General features: G+C 42.2%; 1 protein-coding gene across 1 annotated transcript; it reads right to left on the bottom strand.

Annotated features, from left to right (window-relative positions):
- atp5f1a (ATP synthase F1 subunit alpha) lies at window positions 1–19,706 on the bottom strand. The gene is made up of 12 exons (XM_033034360.1): window positions 19,523–19,706; window positions 17,446–17,524; window positions 15,346–15,515; window positions 14,398–14,571; window positions 13,742–13,908; window positions 11,548–11,696; window positions 10,024–10,175; window positions 8,576–8,800; window positions 8,077–8,184; window positions 3,715–3,859; window positions 674–824; window positions 1–230 (listed from the first exon to the last, which is right to left on the bottom strand). The coding sequence occupies exons 1-12, from the start codon at window positions 19,580–19,582 to the stop codon at window positions 149–151; spliced, it is 1,662 nt and encodes a 553-aa protein (XP_032890251.1). The 5' UTR covers window positions 19,583–19,706; the 3' UTR covers window positions 1–148.
- Window positions 19,707–24,204: the final 4,498 nt, after the last annotated feature.

Here is a 24,204-nt window from a genome sequence, read left to right as displayed (position 1 = left end):
TCCAGGATTTGAATGGAATACTTTATTCTCTGAAGAGAAAATCTTCTGTACATTTTACACAAGAGTAAACACTGCTCTCCAACAGGTTGTGGAGGAATCAGGATGTCAGCAAAACATTAACAAGACTGATCAACAGACAAGATCAAGTTTATGCCTCAAAGGTTGACAAGAAGTCTATAACAATCTTCTTCAGCTTGGCTTCCACCTCGGGATTGATTTGACTCTCAGTCCTTTAATAAAAGAAAATAAGAGTAGTTCAGATACTGGATCCACAAATAAATGAAAACTAGTCCAAGAGGTATTAACTGGATATGTATTCAGACATGGTAATTAAAAAAGACACAAGCATGTGTGATTGCGATTATGATCATGGGAGGGATTTAGAACAGATAGGCTACAAATACAAAAAAAATGTTTAAATAACTAGTTTGAACTCAGCTTGGAAAAAAAAATCTAGTTCTGGATACACCCTTTGGTAAAGGAAGTAAAACTAGAATGACACACAAAAAAGCACTGTTTAAAAAGCAGCTAATTCACTAAAGTGTGTGAATAACAAAAATTGTCCAGTTAAAGAACTTGTCACCATCATCAAATGTTATTTCTCATAGCAGGGTAACAATAACAAAATACATTTAAAATACATTGGAGGATTCTGTTCTAATGACACATTTACCTGATTGCTTCCAAGATATCCTGGTGCTGACTCTTCATGTGGGCTAAGAAAGCTGGCTCAAACTTTGTAATCTTGCTAGGCTCCACTTTATCCAGATGACCCCTGACTCCGGCAAAAATAACTGCCACCTGTTCTTCGATAGGCATGGGAACTGGAAAGAGAATGCAAAATTTACTCCACAATCTGGCAATAATTCTCAAAATGAACCTCTGACATCTCCATCTTGTTTACGAGCAGCAGTACGACTGCACAACTATAATCACCGCTGCTGCAAATAGCTTTGGTGATTGATGACTGAGACTTTCCTTAAAACTATTTATTGACTGAAGATGGAATCAACCGCAATTATACTGGAGAACCACTGCATTCTGTGATTCGGCAATTGAGGTGGCGAGACAACAAATTAGCAATAAAATAATTCAAACAAAAAACCAGCTGCAAGAGGAGCTCAGTAGTTTAGCACCCGTGGGGAGAATATCTGACACTTTGGGTTGAGACCCTGCATCAGGTCAGTGCAAAACCATCAGAGCCATATAAAGGGGAGAGGGGGACGGGGTGTAGGCGAGACAGGGGCTTGTAGGCAATAGGAGGATCTAGGTGGAGTGAGGGAAGATGGAACTACGCACAGGAGGAAGAGCAATTGTGTTGGAAGACAGAGTTGCTACATCAACTGTAGAAAGGCCAAAGCCATATATCCTGAAGGAGCAGGATATTTCAGACCTACTTGAATAGAAAACCTCATCTTGAGCAGATGTGTCAGACAGAAACCGATCAAAGGTATGGAATTACAAGAGAGCAGGAAGAGGTGTGGTCTAGGTAGCTGTGGGAGTTGGTGGGTTTATAGTATACGTCAGTGTCTAGTTTATCTCAAGATGGACAGAGATCCAGAAAAGAGAGAAGTGTCAGAAATGGTCCCAGTGAAGTCCACTATTTGTACACCATGCCTGCACTCATCATCCCCCAGTCTCTTCGTTGCTGTCTCACCACCTGGTTCCTTCTGCATTTCCCCCTTCTTTGTGTTGCCACGCACAGCTGCTGTCTCCCAAATCCATACTCCAACTTTGTTGCATCTTCTCATCATTCTTCATCTGCTCCACTAGCCCTGCCTCACCCCACCCCTTCTTTGTTGAAACAGATAATTGCTGCTTAATTCACTTTCCGTCATGCCAAGAAGCCAATACTTTGGCATCTGTTACAATGAACACATAGTCTGGCTTTTAATGACTGAACAGGCATACCCAGCCCCAAAACACAAGTGCAGAGGTAGATGGGCATCCAAAAGAACTAAAGATTAAGATCTGTTGAAAAGTATACGAGTTTGCTGCAAAATGAAAATTACCTGGCCACTGCCCAAAGAATCAACACCCCCCCCCCCCCACCAACTCAGGTCAACACGGCAAACTGGAGAAGGTTGTTACAGCAGCTGACATACCAAAGGTCACAGTAGATTTCGAGCTGACTTAGAAGAAATGACAATATTTCAAACTAATTCCAACATCTCTATCGCCCCTCTGCAGGAAGATTAACTGAATGTTTACCATCAGCCCGCCAGGTGATGGTAAGTCCAGCGGCCGCATCCGAGCTCCGCGAACGGTGGATGTTAAATCTGTGTTTATTGTGTGTTTTGTTATTTTATTCTGTTATGACTGCAAGGCACGAAATTTTGTTCAGGCTGAAAGGTCTGAATGACAATAAAGGATACTTGACTTGCCCTGCCCAAGCCAGCCAAGGTGCCCCATCTACACCAGTGTCACCTGTCAGCATTTGGCCCATATCCTTCAAAACCTGTGAGTTTTCTTATTCTTGTTGCAAACTTGATTTCTAATATTCTGAAGATAGACACAAAAAGCTGGAGTAACTCAGCGGGACAGGCATCTCTGGAGAGATGGAATGGGTGATGCTTCAGGTCGAGACCCTTCTTCAGACATGCATCTCGACAAAGGTATGGTGGAAAGATATCCAACATCAATGAAAGTAAGCATGTAGGTACAGCAGGCTGTGAAGAAAGCGAATGGCATGTTGGCCTTCATAACAAGGAGTTGAGTATAGGCGCAAAGAAATCCTTCTGCAGTTGTATAGGGCCATAGTGAGACCACACCTGGAGTATTGGGTGCTGTTTTGGTCCCCTAATTTGAGGAAGGACATTCTTGCTATTGAGGGAGTGCAGCGTAGGTTTATACGGTTTATTCCCGGGATGGCGGGACTGTCATATGCTGAGAGAATGGAGCGGCTGGGCTTGTATACTCTGGAGTTTAGAAGGATGAGAGGGAATATATGATTATTAACGATTTGGACAGGCTAGAGGCAGGAAACATGTATCCAATGTTGGGGGAGTCCAGAACCAGGGGCCACAGTTTAAGAATAAGGGGTAAGCCATTTAGAACAGAGACGAGGAAATACTTTTTCTCATAGAGAGTTGTGAGTCTGTGGAAGTCTCTGCCTCAGAGTGCGGCGGAGGCCGGTTCTCTGGATACTTTCAAGAGAGAGCTAGATAGGGCTCTTAAAGATAGCGGAGTCAGGGGATTATGGGGAGAAGGCAGGAACGGGGTACTGATTAGGGATGATCAGCCATGATCACATTGAATGGTGGTGCTGGCTCGAAGGGATGAATGGCCTACTACTGTACCTATTGTCTATTATCTGGGAATATCTGGCAACATATTGGAGCCAGGAGTTTATAGAAAGAAGCTACTCAGGCTATTTCCAGTACTAAAACAAAACTATGAGCTTAATTCTATTCCTGCCTCCAAATCCATGCTTCTGTAACCAATGGTATATTCAGTGCTCATGCAAATACTTTAACGACCTCAAACCTTCTAGGCAGTATCCTCCAGACCCACAAGCTCCTTGATAGAAAATTATTAAACAGTCAGAATTTGTGTACAAACATGCTTATAATTTTACTATTTCCTGTCATTCCAAGAAACTCTATTTGTTTTGCACCTGTGTAACAAGCAAAACAATTAGATAATCAGTGAAATGAAAGGCAATCTAATTAGGCAATTGCAGACATCTTTCCGAATTCCAACACAGGGACTCACCATACTGTCCTTGTTTGAGCAACTCTGTCAGACGGACACCACGATTCAACAGCTGTTGAGTAGCAGCATCCAAATCAGAACCAAACTGGGCAAAAGCTGCCACCTCACGGAACTGTGCCAACTCCAGCTTCATGGTTCCAGCCACCTGCAATCAATAAAGGCAAATAATTAGAAGTTAACAAGGAATCCCCTCAACTTTCAAGGTGATCTGAAGAGTGAAGGTGGAAACCAGGGGCATATCATCAGCAGGAACATGAAGAAACACTGCACCAATGCCATACTCACCAAGCATCACAATGATTAAAGTTAGACTGAGTGCTTTCAAGTGAGAGCTAGATAGGGCTCTTAAAAATAGCGGAGTCAGGGGATATGGGGAGAAGGCAGGAACGGGGTACTGATTGGGGATGATCAGCCACGATCACATTGAATGGCGGTGCTGGCTCAAAGGGCCGAATGGCCTACTCCTGCACCTCTGGTCTATTGTAACTCAGTGGGTCAGGCAACATTTCTGGAGAAAGTAGAAAGGTGACAACTATCCATTTTCTCCAGAGATGCTGCTTGACCCGCTCCAAAACATTCGTATATTTGGTATAAACCAGCATCTCTGTGGACGCAGACAGGAGTCCCGGATGGTAGTTTGCCTCCCTGGTGCCAGGGTCAGGGATGTGTCTGAACGTGTCCAAGAAATCCTGAAATGGGAGGGAGAGGAGCCTGAGGTTGTGGTGCATATAGGTACCAACGACATAGGTAAAAAAAGAGAAGAGGTCCTGAAAGAAGAATTTAGGGAGTTAGGTAGAGAGTTAAGGAGAAGGACTGGAAAAGTAACAATCTCAGGATTACTGCCTGTGCCACGCGACAGTGAGAGTAGGAATGGAGCGAGGTGGAGGATAAATGCGTGGATGAGGGACTGGTGCAGTGGGTATGGATTCAAGTTTCTGGATCATTGGGACCTCTTTTGGGGAAGGTGCGACCTGTACAGAAAGGACGGGTTGCACTTGAACTCAAGGGGGACCAATATCCTGGCGGGGAGATTTGCAAAGGCTACTGGGGAGACTTTAAACTAGTATGGTTGGGGGGAGGGACTCAAATAGGGAAAGCTCGCAGTCAGAGTGTGAAGCAGGGGGCCGAGAATCGTAGCACTCTGACCAAAAATGTAGGGGAGAGAGAAGAAAAAGTAAATAATCAGAGAATAAGAGAGAGTGGGTTTCTTAAATGTGTATATTTTAATGCCAGGAGCATTGTAAGAAAAGTGGATGAACTTAGAGCCTGGATTGACACCTGGAAGTATGATGTTGTGGCGATCAGTGAAACATGGTTGCAGGAGGGCTGTGGTTGGAAACTAAATATTCCAGGATTTCGTTGCTTCAGGTGTGATAGAATTGGAGGGGCAAGAGGTGGATGTGTTGCATTGCTTATCAGGGAAGATATTACAGCAGTGCTTTGGCAGGATAGATTAGAAGGCTCGTCTAGGGAGGCTATTTGGGTGGAACTGAGAAATGGGAAAGGGGTAGCAACACTTATAGGGGTGTATTATCGACCGCCAAATGGGGAGCGAGAATTGGAAGAGCAAATATGTAAGGAGATTGCAGATATTAGTAGTAAGCACAAGGTAGTGATTGTGGGAGATTTCAATTTCCACACATAGACTGGGAAACACATTCTGTAAATGGGCTGGATGGGTTGGAGTTTGTAAAATGTGTGCAGGATAGTTTTTTGCAACAATACATAGAAGTACCTACTAGAGAAGGGGCGGTACTGGACCTCCTGTTAGGAAATGAGATGGGTCAGGTGGCAGAGGCATGCGTTGGGGAACAGTTCGGGTCCAGTGATCACAATACCATTAGTTTCAATATAATTATGGAGAGGGACAAAACTGGACCTAGGGTTGAGATTTTTGATTGGAGAAAGGCTAACTTTGAGGAGATGCGAAAGGATTTAAAAGGAGTAAATTGGGACAGTTTGTTTTATGGGAAAGATGTGGAAGAGAAATGGAGTACATTTAAAGGTGAAATTTTAAGAGTACAGAATCTTTATGTCCCTGTTCGGTTGAAAGGAAATCGTAAAAATTGTAAAGAGCCATGGTTTTCAAGGGAAATTGGACACTTGGTTCGGAAAAAGAGGGAGATCTACAATAGTTATAGCAGCATGGAGTAAATGAGGTGCTTGAGGAGTATAAAGAATGTAAAAAGAATCTTAAGAAATAAATTAGAAAAGCTAAAAGAAGATATGAGGTTGCTTTGGCAAGTAAGGTAAAAGTAAATCCGAAGGGTTTCTACCGCTATATTAATAGCAAAAGGATAATGAGGGATAAAATTGGTCCATTAGAGAGTCAGAGTGGCCAACTATCTGCAGAGCCAAAAGAGATGGGGGAGATATTGAACAGTTTATTTTCTTCGGTATTCACCAAGGAGAAGGATATTGAATTATGTGAGGTAAGGGAAACAAGTAGAGTAGCTATGGAAACTATGAGGATCAAAGAAGAGGAAGTACTGACACTTTTGAGAAATATAAAAGTGGATAAGTCTCCAGGTCCGGACAGGATATTCCCTAGGACATTGAGGGAAGTTAGTGTAGAAATAGCAGGGGCTATGGCAGAAATATTTCAAATGTCATTAGAAACGGGAATAGTGCCGGAGGATTGGCGTACTGCGCATGTTGTTCCATTGTTTAAAAAGGGGTCTAAGAGTAAACCTAGCAATTATAGACCTGTTAGTTTGACGTCAGTGGTGGGCAAATTAATGGAAAGAATACTTAGAGATAATATATATAAGCATCTGGATAAACAGGGTCTGATTAGGAACAGTCAACATGGATTTGTGCCTGGAAGGTCATGTTTAACTAATCTTCTTGAATTTTTTGAAGATGTTACTCAGGAAATTGATGAGAGTAAAGCAGTGGATGTTGTGTATATGGACTTCAGTAAGGCCTTTGACAAGGTTCCTCATGGAAGGTTGGTTAAGAAGGTTCAATGGTTGGGTATTAATGGTGGAGTAGCAAGATGGATTCAACAGTGGCTGAATGGGAGATGCCAGAGAGTAATGGTGGATGGTTGTTTGTCAGGTTGGAGGCCAGTGACGAGTGGGGTGCCACAGGGATCTGTGTTGGGTCCACTGTTGTTTGTCATGTACATCAATGATCTGGACGATGGTGTGGTAAATTGGATTAGTAAGTATGCAGATGATACTAAGATAGGTGGGGTTGCGGGTAATGAAGTATAGTTTCAAAGTCTACAGAGAGATTTATGCCAGTTGGAAGAGTGGGCTGAAAGATGGCAGATGGAGTTTAATGCTGATAAGTGTGAGGTGCTACATCTTGGCAGGACAAATCAAAATAGGACGTACATGGTAAATGGTAGGGAATTGAAGAATGTAGGTGAACAGAGGGATCTGGGAATAACTGTGCACAGTTCCCTGAAAGTGGAATCTCATGTAGATAGGGTGGTAAAGAAAGCATTTGGTGTGCTGGCCTTTATAAATCAGAGCATTGAGTATAGAAGTTGGGATGTAATGTTAAAATTGTACAAGGCATTGGTGAGGCCAATTCTGGAGTATGGTGTACAATTTTGGTCGCCTAATTATAGGAAGGATGTCAACAAAATAGAGAGAGTACAGAGGAGATTTACTAGAATGTTGCCTGGGTTTCAGCAACTAAGTTACAGAGAAAGGTTGAACAAGTTAGGGCTTTATTCTTTGGAGCGCAGAAGGTTAAGGGGGGACTTGATAGAGGTTTTTAAAATGATGAGAGGGATAGACAGAGTTGACGTGGAAAAGCTTTTCCCACTGAGAGTAGGGAAGATTCAAACAAGGGGACATGACTTGAGAATTAAGGGACTGAAGTTTAGGGGTAACATGAGGGGGAACTTCTTTACTCAGAGAGTGGTAGCTGTGTGGAATGAGCTTCCAGTGAAGGTGGTGGAGGCAGGTTCGTTTTTATCATTTAAAAATAAATTGGATAGTTATATGGATGGGAAAGGAATGGAGGGTTATGGTCTGAGCGCAGGTATATGGGACTAGGGGAGATTATGTGTTCGGCACGGACTAGAAGGGTCGAGATGGCCTGTTTCCGTGCTGTAATTGTTATATGGTTATCTGCAGTACGCTACTCACTCACTTTAAAGCCTTACATTGGAATTAGCTTTTTCTCATTAATATTTGTGCTTTTTATGATTCAAAAATTAGAGACCGAACCCTACCATATAGCAATAATTCCCAACAAATTCAGTCCAAGTATCTGCAAAGTTTAAAATAAATGATAGGAAGGTGAACCAATAAGGATCAAATTCTCAAATGGAAGAATTTTGCATTGCTCCTAGTTACCAAGCAGTAATCAAAAGGATTCAGGCAAAAACAACCCAATTAATACCTGTTTCATGGCTTTTGTCTGTGCAGCAGATCCTACACGGGACACAGACAGACCCACGTTAATGGCTGGACGGATACCCTTGTAGAACAATTCCGTTTCCAAGAAGATCTAGAGAGTACACAAATTAGAGGAAGCAGGATACATTACTGTACAAGAACAATTCTAGGCACAGAAATAAGCTGCTCATAAGGTAACTTTATTGATGGTGTCTAGTGCTGTAACAATATCTCCTTTGAAATCTGAATGAAAAATATTGATTTAAGTGTATTTTTAACATCAGCTTAAGAAAAATGTTCAAAGGCTTATCCTGTGTCTAAAAGTGGTTCCTAATGAGACAAATGTATTGCCAGCAAACTTATCGGAGACAACCAGTCTTCATTAATGAAAAATATCAGTTATTGTCTGAAAGGAATTTACAGCCCATTTCCTCTCCCATGCAAAGATTCGCTTTTCAAGTCTTCAAAAAGTGTGCAGAACAACGTGCACATCAATAACTCACTTGACCATCAGTGATGGAGATGACATTGGTTGGAATGTAAGCGGACACATCACCAGCCTGAGTCTCAATGACAGGGAGAGCTGTAAGGGAGCCACCACCAAAGTTATCGTTCATCTTGGCTGCTCTCTCCAGCAGACGCGAGTGTAGGTAGAACACATCACCAGGGTAGGCCTCTCGCCCTGGGGGACGGCGCAGAAGCAAGGACATTTGGCGGTAGGCAACAGCCTGCAGAATGAGGAAAGCGAGATATCGGCAATGGTCGTTACTAGTCTCAAGTGAATTGTGTTCATTGTATTCAGTTAAATATTTGATTAATGGCATTTTGCAGTTATCCATAATGGCACATCCTAATCCAGATGAAATGAAGTAGCAAGGTCACAATTAGCCTCACCAACTTCCTTTGCATATTTTATCTGCCCTTAATTCAGCCATTGAGAAAATTATACTTAAACTAGTAACTGCTCATCAAAACTGAGCTTCTCCATATTTATTTTCGTGGGTCTATTTCAAAGAGATCCCAATAACTGAATGGAGCAGTTATGATATCCCAAGCTTTCACTTGTTCGACACTGAATTAGCCAATTCTAATCAAGTTGTAAGAACTATTGCATGTCACTTCAGTAATCTTTGCTCAAATCAAGAAATGGATTTCCTCTCTAATTTCAGGATTTTTGGTCAGGCATAACCCCTTTAATAATAATAATAATGGATGGGATTTATATAGCGCCTTTCTAATACTCAAGGCGCTTTACATCGCATTATTCATTCACTCCTCAGTCACACTCGGTGGTGGTAAGCTACTTCTGTAGCCACAGCTGCCCTGGGGCAGACTGACGGAAGCGTGGCTGCCAATCTGCGCCTACGGCCCCTCCGACCACCACCAATCACTTACACACATTCACACACAGGCAAAGGTGGGTAAAGTGTCTTGCCCAAGGACACAACGACAGTATGCACTCCAAGCGGGATTCGAACCGGCTACCTTCCGGTTGCCAGCCGAACACTTAGCCCATTGTGCCATCTGTCATCCCGAATAACTTATTCAAGTATACAAAATCATGAGGAGAGTGGATGAAGTGAATGCTCACAGGCCTTTTCCTTGGTTAGGGGATTCTAAAACCAAAGGGCATAGGCTTAAGGTGAGAGGGGAGAGATTTAAGACGGATTTCAGGGGAATCTGTTTAGCAGCAGAGTGTAGTCCATATCCGAGCCAAGCTGCCAGAGGAAGCTTGGAAGCAGATACAAACACGACTTTCAAAATAAATTTGGATGTAAAGGGTTTAGAGGGATATGGGTCAAATGCAGGCAAATGGGACACGACTAGAATGACTACTTGGCTGGGATGGAAAGAGCTGGGCAGAAGGGCCCGTTTCCATGCTGTATAGCTCCATGACTAGGATTCTAAAGCAATGGCTGTAGATCAACTGCAGTAAAAAAAACGTACTGACCTGTTTAGATAAGTCATCGTAGATGATAAGTGCATGTTTGCCATTGTCTCTGAAATACTCTCCCATTGAGCAGCCAGAATATGGAGCCAGGTACTGTAGTGGAGCAGCATCAGAGGCTGTGGCAGAGACCACAATGGTGTACTTCATTGCATCTGGAAAACAAGTAGAAGGGTCTGATATTCCAACGATAGAGATATTCTACTATTTTTCCTGATTATTCCCATCTACTTTTGAATTATCATATACCAGCACTTTCCACGGGATCTTTAGGACAGGCAGTGACAACAATGTAGTTAGGAATGGGACAGCTATGATTGACAGTTGTAAATATTCAATGTTGATACTGCAGCATTTCAGAAACCACTGGCAGATGGAGGTTCAAAAGTCTTTTGTGAGACAAAAGTAACTTGGTGTCATGTTGAGTTATACTGTTTCCATGCTCTATGAAGAGTAGCATCAGCATGTTGCTCATGAGCACTGATACCAAGCTGGTAAAGCTTACAGAATTATCCATTGGGTCAGTGCATCTTACCTCATTTTGAACAGACATTGGTTTTAAACATTACCTTTGCTTAAGCACAATTCCGTCTTCAAGATGGAATATTATTACAATTTCCATCAAATCTTCTCTAAGTACTTTGATGCAAAAGCAGGAGGTAATTAGGAGGTAATTATACAGAATTAGGCCACTTGGCCCATCACATTTTCTCCTCTGTTCAATCATGGCTGATCTCTTTCCCTCTCAACCCCATTCTCTCGTCTTCTCCTCATAACCTTTGACACACATACTAATCAAGAATACGCATAAATCAATCTCTGCTTTAAAAAATACCCAATAACTTCTCCTCCACAGCCTTTTGCCGTAATGTATTCCAGACTCAAAACTGATTGTCTATACAAATTCCTCCTCATCTCCCTTCTAAAGGTAGGTCCTTTTATACTGATAGAATAAAATCTGGTCCCAATCTCTCCCACTAGTGGAAACATCCTCTCCATATCCAGGCCTTACACTACACTGCAAGTTTCAATTAGGACTTTTCACAATACTCCATTGCCTTTTAAAGCTTCAGCATTACATCCATTTTTATATTCTAGTCCTCTTGGAATAAATGCTAACATTGCAATTGCCTTCCTCACTAACGATTCAACTTGGAAATGAACCTTTTGGGAATCCTGCACCAATACTCCCAAGTCCCTCAGCATCTCAGATTTGTGCATCCTCTCCCTTTAGAAAATAGCCTACGCATTTATTCCTACCAGAAAAAGCCTCCTTTATTACCACTCTTTGCCTTCTGCCATTCAGCAAACCTTCTATCCATGTTAGCATCATCCCTCTAATACCATGGGCTCCCATCTTGTTTAGCAGTCTCACGTGCAGCACCTTATCAAAGACCTTCTGAAAATCCAGGTAAACAACATTCACCTCCTTTGTCTATCCTATTTACTTTCTCAAAAATTCCAACAGAATTGTCTTGTCTTTCCCAAATTCCCTTGGGCATTTTGGCATTGGCAAGTCAAACCTACCAGCATCAGTTAGTCTCTTGACCAGCTGAGCCACAGTGGATCTCTTCTGACCAATAGCAACATAGATGCAGTACAGTTTCTTCTTCTCATCGGTGCCTTCATTGAATCTCTTCTGATTGATGATGGTATCAACAGCAATACCAGTTTTGCTGAAGAGAAAGTACAATATACAAGTCAGGACACAATTGCGAACATCAAGCCATAGACCAAAAGCATCTCATGTTCATTCACTACATGGTCTTCATGTGTACAGATTAGAAGATAGGAGAACTCAGAATCCAAAGTCACCACTCATTAATATCTGGCCACTCCAGTTGAATGGACATACGGAAACATCCTGGACAAGGGATAATCATGTGACCCACTTTGGTCAATACTCACTAGGACAGGTCTCTTGCACAAAGCAAAACAAACCATATCCATCACCTGAAGGGAATGTCATAGATCCCATAGTGCTACATTTGAAAAGTGACATGGCTCTGGTGTCGTGACCAATATTTACCCCATAATCATCATTTCCAAATTAAATCAGAAACATAGAATAATAGGTGCAGGAGTAGGCCATTCGGCATTTGATCTAGTACCACCATTCAATATGATCATGGCAGATCATCAATAATCAGCACCCTGTTCCTGCTTTTTCCCCATATCCTTGATTCCTTTAGCCCTAAGAGCTAAATCTAACTCTCTCATGAAACTTCCAATGAATTGGCCTCCACTGCCTTCTGTGGCAGAGAATTGCACAGATTCTCAGCTCTCTGGGTGAAAACGTTTTTCCTCATCTCAGTCCTAAATGGCCTATCCCTTATTCTTAAACTGTGACCCCTGATTCTGGACTCCACCAACATTAGGACCATTTTTCCTGCATCTAGCCTGTCCAATCATTTAAGAATTTTATGTTTTTATGATCCCTTCTCATCCTTCAAAATTCCAGTGAATACAAGCCCAGTCGATCTACTCTTTTATCATATTGTCAGTCTCGCCATCGCGGGAATTAACCTGGTGAACCTACGCTGCACTCCCACAATATCAATAATGCCTTCCTCAAATTAGGAGACCAAAATTGCACACAATACTCCAAGTGTGGTCTCACCAAGGCCCTGTACAACTGCAGTAGGACCTCCTTTCTCCTAAACTCAAATCCTCTTGCAATGAAGGCCAACATGCCATTAGCTTTCTTTCCTGCCTGCTGTACCTGCATGCTTACTTTCAGTGACTGACGTACAAAATCATGAGAGGAATAAATCGGGTAGATGCACCGAGTCTCTTGCCCAAAGCAGGGGAATCGAGGACCAGAGGACATAGGTTCAAGGTGAAGGGGAAAAGATTAAATAGGAATCAGAGGGGTAACTTTTTCACACAAAGGGTGGTGGGTGTATTGAACAAGCTGCCAGAAGAGGTAGTTGAGACTGGGACTATCCCATTGTTTAAGAAACAGTTAGACTGGTACACGGATAGGATATGGACCAAGCGCAGGCAAGTGGGACTAGTGTAGCTGGGACATTGTTGGCCGGTGTGGGCAAGTTGGGCCGAAGTGCCTGTTTCCACACTGTAGCACTCTATGGCATTGACAAGCACACCAAGGTCTCGTTGCACCTCCCCTTTTCCTAATCTGACAATAATCAGATAATAATCTGCCTTCCTATTCTTGCCACCAAAGTGGATAACCTCACATCCTGCATCTGCTCGCTCACACAACCTATCCAAGCCACTCTGCAGCCTCAGCATCCTCCTCGCAGCTCACATTGCCACCCAGCTTTGTGTCATCTGTAAATTTGGAGATGCTACATTTAATTCCCTCGTCTAAATCGTTAATATATATTGTAAATAACTGGGGTTCCAGCACCAAGGGTTGCGGCACCCTACTAGTTACTGCCTGCTATTCTGAAAAGGACCCGTTAATTCCTACTCTTTGCTTCCTGTCTGCCAACCAGTTGTCTATCCATGTCAATACCCTACCCCCAATACCATGCGCTCTAATTCTTCACACTAATTTCTTGTGTGGGGCACCTTGTCAAAGGCTTTTTGAAAGTCCAGATACAAGTTAGCTGGTATTTAAACTATTACTGTTTGGGGACTATACAGACTACATGAAGCAGTGACTACACTTTGATTATCTTTATCTGCAGAGATGTCATGAAAGGGACAATTCAAATCTTTTAGTTTTAATAAAATGTTACAATTTGATTCTTACCCAGTCTGTCGATCACCAATAATAAGTTCACGCTGACCACGACCAATGGGCACCAGACTATCCACAGCCTTAATACCGGTCTGCATGGGCTCGCGTACTGAGATCCTGGGGATAATACCAGGGGCTTTCAATCCCACTCGTCTACGTTCCTTAGCTCCAAGTGGGCCCTGTTTCAGAAAGGCACATATCAAAATTTGAACATTGCAACTTCTAAAGGAGGATGTTTTGGTCGCTCCAAAAACATGATCATATACTGCTTTTCCCAACTGGCTGCATAAAGGGCTGTGCTGGTTTTAAGTTTTGGAAATCTCCCAGGTTTCAAAGTCAGAATGCACACAAAACTGATGCATTTGTTATGGGTCAAGGTGGATACACAAAGAAAGGCTTACATCACCACACCCTAAAAATCAGAGGCACCTGCTCCCAGGAAATTGGAAGAGTGGAGCTAGTGGCTCATTTACTGTACGAACACTAGAATAGACCAAGTGACTCAATGGTCATTAAAGTTCCGTAGAAGCAGACAATTAAGACACTAGCCAATATAAAAGCAGGGTACTTTATCCATAATTAAAGCAAAGGTTGTACCACTAACAGGTGAGTGCAAGAAGTTAGGAAGAGTTTTAATAGATATCAGACTATGGCATTTGACTCTTTACCTTTCCATCAATGGCATTTCCCAGAGCATCTACAACACGTCCAAGTAGTTCCTCTCCGACTGGAACATCCACAATGGCACCAGTTCTCTTGACAATGTCACCCTCCATAATCAGCTTGTCATTACCAAATACTACAACACCAACATTGTCAGGTTCCAAATTCAAAGACATTCCCTAAAAAAGTAAAGGCACAAAATTAGAAAAATGCAATTGTAATATTTATAACTATGAGTAATAAACAGTCGGGGCAGACTATGGCTTGTTCATTGGAATTAATACAGCTTGCAACCAATTACTGGAAGCACCTTGGAGTAGATCTGCACAATCCTCCAACAGATATATTTTTTGAAATGCCTGTGGAAGGCTACATATTTTACAATAGATACAAATGCCTCCTCACCCACAAAGTTACCCCCCACCCCAAAACTTTTCTGAAGATGCAGATTTAAATAGCCTCTGCACTTTTAGAACAAGTACCAGTTATCAGCTAAGTGGGACCATTGAGGTTGAGCCCAATTCTGCCTCGATGCAACACCCGTTTACATATGCTGGTCATTCTGGCTGATGATTTGCAGAATAAACCTTGGTTGAATTTTATGGGCCAGGTACTGATGTCAACAAGAGCACCACTGCAATCCTGACTTTAATCTGTTAATGCAGGGAATCAAACCTAGGAATTTATTGTAAAAGTTGCTATGAGGGAAATAATTTCAATCAGAAAAAAAGGGTCAATATACTGCTCCAATTTGTCAAATGTTTAAAATCAAGACCAAATAAAGTTATCCTCTAAATATTTTATAAACTCGAAGATCTAAATATAAAACAATAATATTTTTTGTCATTCTTTCTTGTGATGCAATATACATTAGTATTTTAAATTACTAAACAAATGAAAAGGTGACCTCAAGGGCACAAATAGGTTTGTTTTCCATTGTACTGTTCCATTACCTTTAGGCCGGAGGAGAATTCCACCATTTCTTCAGCCTGCACATTTCTCAGGCCATACACACGAGCAATACCATCACCAATTGACAGCACACGACCAGTCTCTTCCAGGTCAACAGAGGTGTCAGCTCCCAGGATACGTTCTTCCAGGATGGAGGAAACCTCTGCAGTACCTAAAGAAAAGTACAAGAGATGAACAACTATATTTATGAGGAGAGATATGACTATTCCAACAGCAGAGAAGCCCAAGGTTTCTAAGATTATGAAAGATGTATGGGGAATTACATATTACTGAATTGTGGCAAACCAGGGCTGTTGTCAATTATGACATCAATGACCGCATGTGAGGAAGTTGTGTATACGATGTTGGTCAGACCGCATTTAGAATATTGTGTTCAGTTCTGGGCACCATGTTATAGGAAAGATATTGTCAAGCTTGAAAGGGTTCAGAGAAGATTTACGACGATGTTGCCAGGACTAGAGGCTGTGAGCTGTAGGGAGAGGTTGAGTAGGCTGGGTCTGTATTCCTTGGAGCGCCGGAAGATGAGGGGTGATTTTATAGAGGTGTATAAAATCATGAGAGGAATAGATCGGGTAGATGCAGAGTCTTGCCCAGAGTAGGGGAATCGAGGACCAGTGGACATAGGTTCATGGTGATGGTGAAAAGATTTAATAGGAATCCGAGGGGTAACTTTTTCACACAAAGAGTGGTGGGTATATGGAATAAGCTGCCAATGAGATAGTTGAGGATGGGACTATTCCAACGTTTAAGAAACAGTTAGACAGGTGCATGGATAGGACAGGTTTGTAGAGATATGGCCCAAGCACAGGCTGGTGGGACTGGTGTAGCTGGGACATATTGGCCAGTGTGGGCAAGTTGGGCCGGAGGGCCTGTTTCTTCATTGCATCACTCTATGACCCCAAGATATTTTTCAATGCGCTGGGTTACTAGATCATGAAAATTAAAAAAGCAGCATTTATCTAAATGCCATGATATCTTAAGAGCTCTGAAAATACAGATGCCACTAAGCATTCCAATACATGTGGAGTGAAAGCCTGGTAATTAAGTAACAGAATGATACTGTCTATTGTTTGGGAATGTGCATACAAAAGCCTGGGGTTTATGCTTCAGTTATATTGGCAACGGTAGACAGATTTGTGATAAACCAGAGAGTGTAAAGTTACTACAGATAGACATGAGAGCAGAGTTGATCTTGTTAAGTTGCAAACCATGGAGCCCACATGTGCTACTAATTATATTCATATCATGGAGAGCCATGCAAGGGACCATTAAATATTTTGTAAGAAAATTGAATATCAATCAATGCAAAGTACAGATTTATGAAATGTGCATTTAAATTTTGAACTGTTCTATACGAGATAGATCCATTGTACAACTTAAATGTTGAAACAAATATCAGAATTTTACCTGGATTTAATGCAGCAACATTCAAAAGAAAACTACTACATCATAAATAAAAGCAACATTACTTCAAAGTGCAGTTCATTTGGCTGGACCTCTTCATCAGCAAACCATAGCCAATGCATGTAAAGCACCAGTATAAATTTAAATATAACCAAAGCAAGGACAATAAAACTGATACATTAGCATAAATCAATTGAACAGCATTAAGCAATCACATTTCTACTGGCGCCCCAAATGTACAGCTCTAGACATATGTCTATGCAGGCTCAGACCCACAGTTCTTTGAGTTTGAACCTAGCCAGCCACTATAATGGAAAGCAATTTTCCTGCCCAATTCCCATAGCCGTGACCAAAAATGTCGATGAGGGCAGAACTGAAGATGTTCTATATATGAATTTGACCAAAGCTCTGGAAGGTTTGATCGCATGTGATCCAAGGAGAGATAGCTGAATAGATGGAAAATTGTTTCCACACTGTATCGCTCTATGACTTGAATATAATTAATGACATCCATATCTTTGAGGTAGACAATTAACTTTTATTTCACAAGCTGTTAGAAAGCATTCAGAAATGTTAAAAATGAAAAAAAGCCCCAAAAAATGCTTATTTCTGACACTGATTAGCTTCTTTCACATTCACCAATATAAACTGGAGTGTGATTATAAACATTGACTGACCAGTCTTTTGAAGCCATGTCCTTGAAGTGTGAAGATTCTGAGAGGCTACAAATCCTGCAGGAAAGACTTTTCTTGCCACCTATAAAGAACATGACTTAAAATAAATGCATTGTGCTCAGTCAAACTACTACATACACAGAATAGATTAATAATATTCTGCAAAGTGCATGATGTAAATCTCAAACTGAATTAACCACAGAAATCTAACATTACTTTCATAGTCTGTATACAGATTGCCTCACGCATATAAATGTTGGCAAATTTAAGCTTTGTACTTTGTCATCACTTGTGAGGCAGTTGGTATCCAAGGAAGATTAAAAAATAAGATTCCTCCATGGTTCTCAAATTCAATTAATTTATTTTAAAATTCATAACTCAATACGAGGGGAATAGATAGGGTGAATGTACAGAGTCTTTTACCTAAGGTAGGGAATCAAAAACAAGAGGAGATATCTTTGAGGTGAGAGGGGTTAAGATTTGAAGGGCAATTTTTTCCACACAGTGTAGCGGTTATATTGCCAGAGGAGTTGAGGCAGGTTCTATGACAGCATTTAAAAGACACTTGGACGGGTACATCAGTAGGAAAGATTTAAAGGCCAAATGCAAGCAAAATGGACTAGCTTAGATGGGGCACCTTGGTTGGCAAGGACAAATTGGCCCAAAGGGTGAGTTTCCTTTCTGAATTACTCCATGAAGTATCCATCCCTAATAGTCAAAGGCAGCACAAAATGGAAAGAACTGCAGATGCTGGTTTAAATCGAAGGTAGACACAAAATGCTGGAGTAACTCAGCAGGACAAGCAACATCTCTGGAGAGAAGGGATGGGTGATGTTTTGGGTCGAGACCCTTCTTCAGTCTGAAGAAGGGTCTCGAATCAAAACAGCACCCATTCCTTCTCTCCAGGGTCTCGACCCGAAACGTCACCCATTCCTTCTCTCCAGAGATGTTGCTTGTTGCTCCAGCATTTTGCCGCACAAATTGGGTTTATTAAATGATTAGCACATCCAGTAGTAATGCAAGGTTTACTCAAGAAGAGTTTCTTTCCCGTTATGAGAATCCTGAATGGTTCTCTCAAACACTAAAATGAATTTTTGATTCCCCAGCCTAACTCTATATATATGGCCTTTTATCTGCAGTTTCTGAGTAGCCTATTAATATCTTTCCTCTCTTTTGTGCGATCTTGATGCAAGTATTTTTAATACATAGTACAATCTGCTGGATAGAAGGCAAATCAACGTTTTTCCACTATATATCAGTACGTGACAATAATAAATCTAAACTAATCTGATTAATTCAATATCAGATCGAGCAGGACAGACAGCTAAAGACAACCTATCCTGACCTTCATTGACTTTAGAAGCAACCAACTGTTGTTACATTAATTTGCACTTCTTAACCAAAAAATGTACAGCTAATAATTAGTCTAAAATTGCCTTAACAAAGAATCAGATTATCACGGTTAGTTACAGCATAATATATCAACATTTTGCTTCAACTGAATGCACCAACTAAAAGCTGATTTACCAATTGTCATTCAGTATTATTAATTATCAGATATTAAACTCAGGGGACATAGGATCTTGCTAAACATAATATTTGGCCCTAAAGGCTAAAGAACGGCGCTATGTTCAATCAAGAGCCAGTGAATGCAATCAAATATATGAAAGATTTTTTTTAAACTGCCACGAAAACACAATTATGAAACTAAAAGGCAGGTATAACAACAAAATAATGAGGTTGTACGTGAAGTGAAGGAGAAACTGGGGACCTGACCTTCAGCAGGACATCACCTATGAACATCCATTATATTACTAAAAATCGGGCAGTCTCGGCGATACAACTATAGTGACTCTCTCCTCTTGCAATGGGTGAAACTCTACTAGAAAGAAGGGCAGGCCGAGTAAATGGGGCCAACACACCAGCAGAGTTTCTGCTCAAAGTCACTGCAGGCCGCAGGAGCCGAGCCGAGCCGAGCCGCCCGTGTAAAATGGCGGCGCTGGCACTGCAGCTGCAGCTTCAGCTCCCCACACACACACACACACACAAGCCCCGGCGACCAGCAGCCGAGCCCACTCACCTGCACTCGCTGCCTGGCGAGAGACCGCGCGAACACGGTAGTCAGGCGAGCCGACAACATGATGGGGACGCGGTGGATGGGATGGTGCTGGCCGACGGTGACGGTGACGTGCCTACTCGGCCGAGCGGCTGTGCAAATGGCGGCCGCCTCACCGGCTGCTCGACTCCTGAAGGGGGAGGTCAACCAACCAAAGCTCCTATAGCGGAGCAAGATGGGCCACTCCTGCGCAATGCAACGGGCTGACGTATAGTACGCTACGGAGAGGATCCTGGGCATTTTTACCCGCCCATTTTAGTAACCGGAACCTACCTGACCCGACCCGACTCGCAGTGTAATCAACGTTGCGGGGCAACAGTTTGTGTGTGTGTGATATAACCATATAACAATCACAGCACGGAAACAGGCCATCTCGACCCTTCTAGTCCGTGCCGAACACATAGGGTTAGATTCATAATTCTGTCAGTTCATACTTCTGTTAATTCTTGTCAAGAATAAAATTTGACTCTGGTAATTGTCTTTTTTAATGTTTTTTAAATCATTTCTTTTTAAATGGCTCACAAGCAGTGTTTGAGTTGATTTTGTAGTAACCGGAACCTACCCGACCCGACCCGACTCGCAGGGTAATCAACGTTGCGGAGGAACAGTTTTTGCGTGTGATTTAGGGTTAGATTCATAATTAGAAACATAGAAACATAGAAATTAGGTGCAGGAGTAGGCCATTCGGCCCTTCGAGCCTGCACCGCCATTCAATATGATCATGGCTGATCATCCAACTCAGTATCCCGTACCTGCCTTCTCTCCATACCCTCTGATCCCCTTAGCCACAAGGGCCACATCTAACTCCCTCTTAAATATAGCCAATGAACTGGCCTCGACTACCCTCTGTGGCAGGGAGTTCCAGAGATTCACCACTCTCTGTGTGAAAAAAGTTCTTCTCATCTCGGTTTTAAAGGATTTCCCCCTTATCCTTAAGCTGTGACCCCTTGTCCTGGACTTCCCCAACATCGGGAGCAATCTTCCTGCATCTAGCCTGTCCAACCCCTTAAGAATTTTGTAAGTTTCTATAAGATCCCCTCTCAATCTCCTAAATTCTAGAGAGTATAAACCAAGTCTATCCAGTCTTTCTTCATAAGACAGTCCTGACATCCCAGGAATCAGTCTGGTGAACCTTCTCTGCACTCCCTCTATGGCAATAATGTCCTTCCTCAGATTTGGAGACCAAAACTGTACGCAATACTCCAGGTGTGGTCTCACCAAGACCCTGTACAACTGCAGTAGAACCTCCCTGCTCCTATACTCAAATCCTTTTGCTATGAAAGCTAACATACCATTCGCTTTCTTCACTGCCTGCTGCACCTGCATGCCCACTTTCAATGACTGGTGTACCATGACACCCAGGTCTCGCTGCATCTCCCCTTTTCCTAGTCGGCCACCATTTAGATAATAGTCTGCTTTCCTGTTTTTGCCACCAAAATGGATAACCTCACATTTATCCACATTATACTGCATCTGCCAAACATTTGCCCACTCACCCAGCCTATCCAAGTCACCTTGCAGTCTCCTAGCATCCTCCTCACAGCTAACACTGCCCCCCAGCTTCGTGTCATCCGCAAACTTGGAGATATTGCCTTCAATTCCCTCATCCAGATCATTAATATATATTGTAAATAGCTGGGGTCCCAGCACTGAGCCTTGCGGTACCCCACTAGTCACTGCCTGCCATTGTGAAAAGGACCCGTTTACTCCTACTCTTTGCTTCCTGTTTGCCAGCCAGTTCTCTATCCACATCAATACTGAACCCCCAATGCCGTGTGCTTTAAGTTTGTAAACTAATCTCTTATGTGGGACCTTGTCGAAAGCCTTCTGGAAGTCCAGATACACCACATCCACTGGTTCTCCCCTATCCACGCTACTAGTTACATCCTCGAAAAATTCTATAAGATTCGTCAGACATGATTTACCTTTTGTAAATCCATGCTGACTTTGTCCAATGATTTCACCACTTTCCAAATGTGCTGCTATCCCATCTTTAATAACTGACTCTAGCAGTTTCCCCACTACCGATGTTAGACTAACTGGTCTGTAATTCCCCGTTTTCTCTCTCCCTCCCTTCTTAAAAAGTGGGGTTACGTTTGCTACCCGCCAATCCTCAGGAACTACTCCAGAATCTAAAGAGTTTTGAAAGATTATTACTAATGCATCCACTATTTCTGGAGCTACTTCCTTCAGTACTCTGGGATGCAGCCTATCTGGCCCTGGGGATTTATCGGCCTTTAATCCATTTAATTTACCCAACACCACTTCCCGGCTAACCCGGATTTCACTCAATTCCTCCAACTCCTTTGACCCGCGGTCCCCTGCTATTTCCGGCAGATTATTTATGTCTTCCTTAGTGAAGACGGAACCAAAGTAGTTATTCAATTGGTCCGCCATATCCTTGTTCCCCATGATCAATTCACCCGTTTCTGACTGCAAGGGACCTACATTGTTTTAACTAATCTCTTTCTTTTCACATATCTATAAAAACTTTTGCAGTCAGTTTTTATGTTCCCTGCCAGTTTTCTTTCATAATCTATTTTTCCTTTCCTAATTAAGCCCTTTGTCCTCCTCTGCTGGTCTCTGAATTTCTCCCAGTCCTCCGGTATGCTGCTTTTTCTGGCTAATTTGTACGCATCATCCTTCGCTTTGATACTATCCCTGATTTCCCTTGTTATCCACGGATGCACTACCTTCCCTGATTTATTCTTTTGCCAAACTGGGATGAACAATTTTTGTAGTTCATCCATGCAGTCTTTAAATGTCTTCCATTGCATATCCACCGTCAACCCTTTTAGAATTAATTGCCAGTCAATCTTGGCCAATTCACGTCTCATACCCTCAAAGTTACCTTTCTTTAAGTTCAGAACCATTGTTTCTGAATTAACAATGTCACTCTCCATCCTAATGAAGAACTCAACCATATTATGGTCACTCTTGCCCAAGGGGGCACGTACAACAAGACTGCTAACTAACCCTTCCTCATTACTCAATACCCAGTCTAAAATAGCCTGCTCTCTCGTTGGTTCCTCTACATGTTGATTTAGATAACTATCCCGCATACATTCCAAAAAATCCTCTTCCTCAGCACCCCTGCCAATTTGATTCACCCAATCTATATGTAGATTGAAGTCACCCATTATAACGGTTTTGCCTTTGTCGCACGCATTTCTAATTTCCTGTTTGATACCATCTCCAACTTCACTACTACTGTTAGGTGGCCTGTACACAACACCCACCAGCGTTTTCTGCCCTTGAATGTTAGTTCATACTTCTGTTAATTCTTGTTAAAGAATAAAATGTTTATAAACACACATACATGAATGTGATATAAATGTATATAATCATATAACACACACAATTATATTTATTCTGATTTTATATCCAATGATGATATCGGATCTGCTATAGGATCTTTGCAACCAACGGCGTCTGAGCGAGGCTCCTCCTGCTGCCTGTAACCCCGGAAACACACCAGCTTGGGGAGAGGGTGAGTGGGCGTGGAGAGAGGTTCCTGCTTGTGCTTTAATTTTGGACAGCTTTTTTAGTTACATTTTAAGATGCTTTGAGGAAAGCCACATGAAAACTTAAATATGAGATAGAAGTTTAACATATGGCCCGGATAGAGTGAATGTGGAGAGGATGTTTCCAACAGTGAGAGAGTCTAGGACTAGAGGTCAGCCTCAGAATTAAAGGACATACCTTTAGAAAGGAGATGAGGGTGGTGAATCTGTGGAATTCATTGCCACAGAAGGCTGTGGAGGCCAAGTTAATGGTTATTGTTAAGGCAGAGATAGATAGATTTGTGATTAGTATGGGCAGGGCTGCCAACATTGGGTGAGAGTTGAGAGTGAGAAATTGCGAGGGAGATAGGGGATTGTCGTTGGCCCCCCCCCCCCCCCCCCCCCCCCCCACGATAGGGAGCTTTTGCATTTTTCAGCTTGAAATTGTGCAATCTGGTGCATACTGTAGCAAGTCTTTTAATTTACACTTGAATGCAACATTTATGCTTCAAATTGGATTAGGTATGAATAAGGTTAGGCTAAATTACATGGTAAATAAAAATGCTGGAGAAACTCAGCGGGTGAGGCAGCATCAATGGAGCGAAGGAAATAGACAACATTTCGGGTCGAAACCCTTCTTCAGACCCATTCCTAATTACATTCCACAGTAGAGCCAGGCTCTGATCAACAAGTGCAGCACATGAATGACCTTAGTATATTCATGTATGGAAATCAGATTATAATTCATGCTGTTATGCATATATATCGAGAAGCAAAAACGTAGAAACAAGGCCAGAGGAGTCAGACTTCCATCACTGTTCTGCACAAATAAAGCAACCAACCTTACCCTTTGACTATCAGGGCTCTCGCTTAACTTTTTTCTCCTGTTGCCAGCCGGGCAACCTTGGCAGCTTTTTAGGGTGCCAAATGACAGTTTAGGTGGTCATTTAAGATGGCTTGCATGACGCGTGCGATAATGTGCTCGGACGAAGTGCGCAGTTACCAGTCGGAATTATGCTTAATGAAGGATTCACATATTATTTCTGCTTCAAATAAAGTCACAAACTAAACATATTCACCAATCAAGACATGATATATACTCTACTTTGCTCTAGTTGCCAGCTGATTTACATCGGTGAGACT

Source organism: Amblyraja radiata, chromosome 1, assembly GCF_010909765.2.
Source record: "Amblyraja radiata isolate CabotCenter1 chromosome 1, sAmbRad1.1.pri, whole genome shotgun sequence".
In the NCBI taxonomy this organism is placed as follows: Eukaryota; Metazoa; Chordata; class Chondrichthyes; order Rajiformes; family Rajidae; genus Amblyraja; species Amblyraja radiata.
The sequence above is the reverse complement of the archived record's forward strand: the minus strand, read 5'-3'. Positions and strand labels throughout refer to the sequence as shown.

What these genes read in the sequence shown, in the direction of transcription:
- atp5f1a (XM_033034360.1), bottom strand. Translation starts at nt 19,582, where the DNA reads ATGTTGTCGGCTCGCCTGACTACCGTGTTCGCGCGGTCTCTCGCCAGG. An exon ending in AATTCTCCTCCGGCCTAAAG is followed by an intron (nt 14,572 to 15,345) that starts GTAATGGAACAG and finishes TTACTTTTTTAG; the next exon opens with GGAATGTCTTTGAATTTGGA. An exon ending in GAAATGCCATTGATGGAAAG is followed by an intron (nt 13,909 to 14,397) that starts GTAAAGAGTCAA and finishes TTTCTGAAACAG; the next exon opens with GGCCCACTTGGAGCTAAGGA.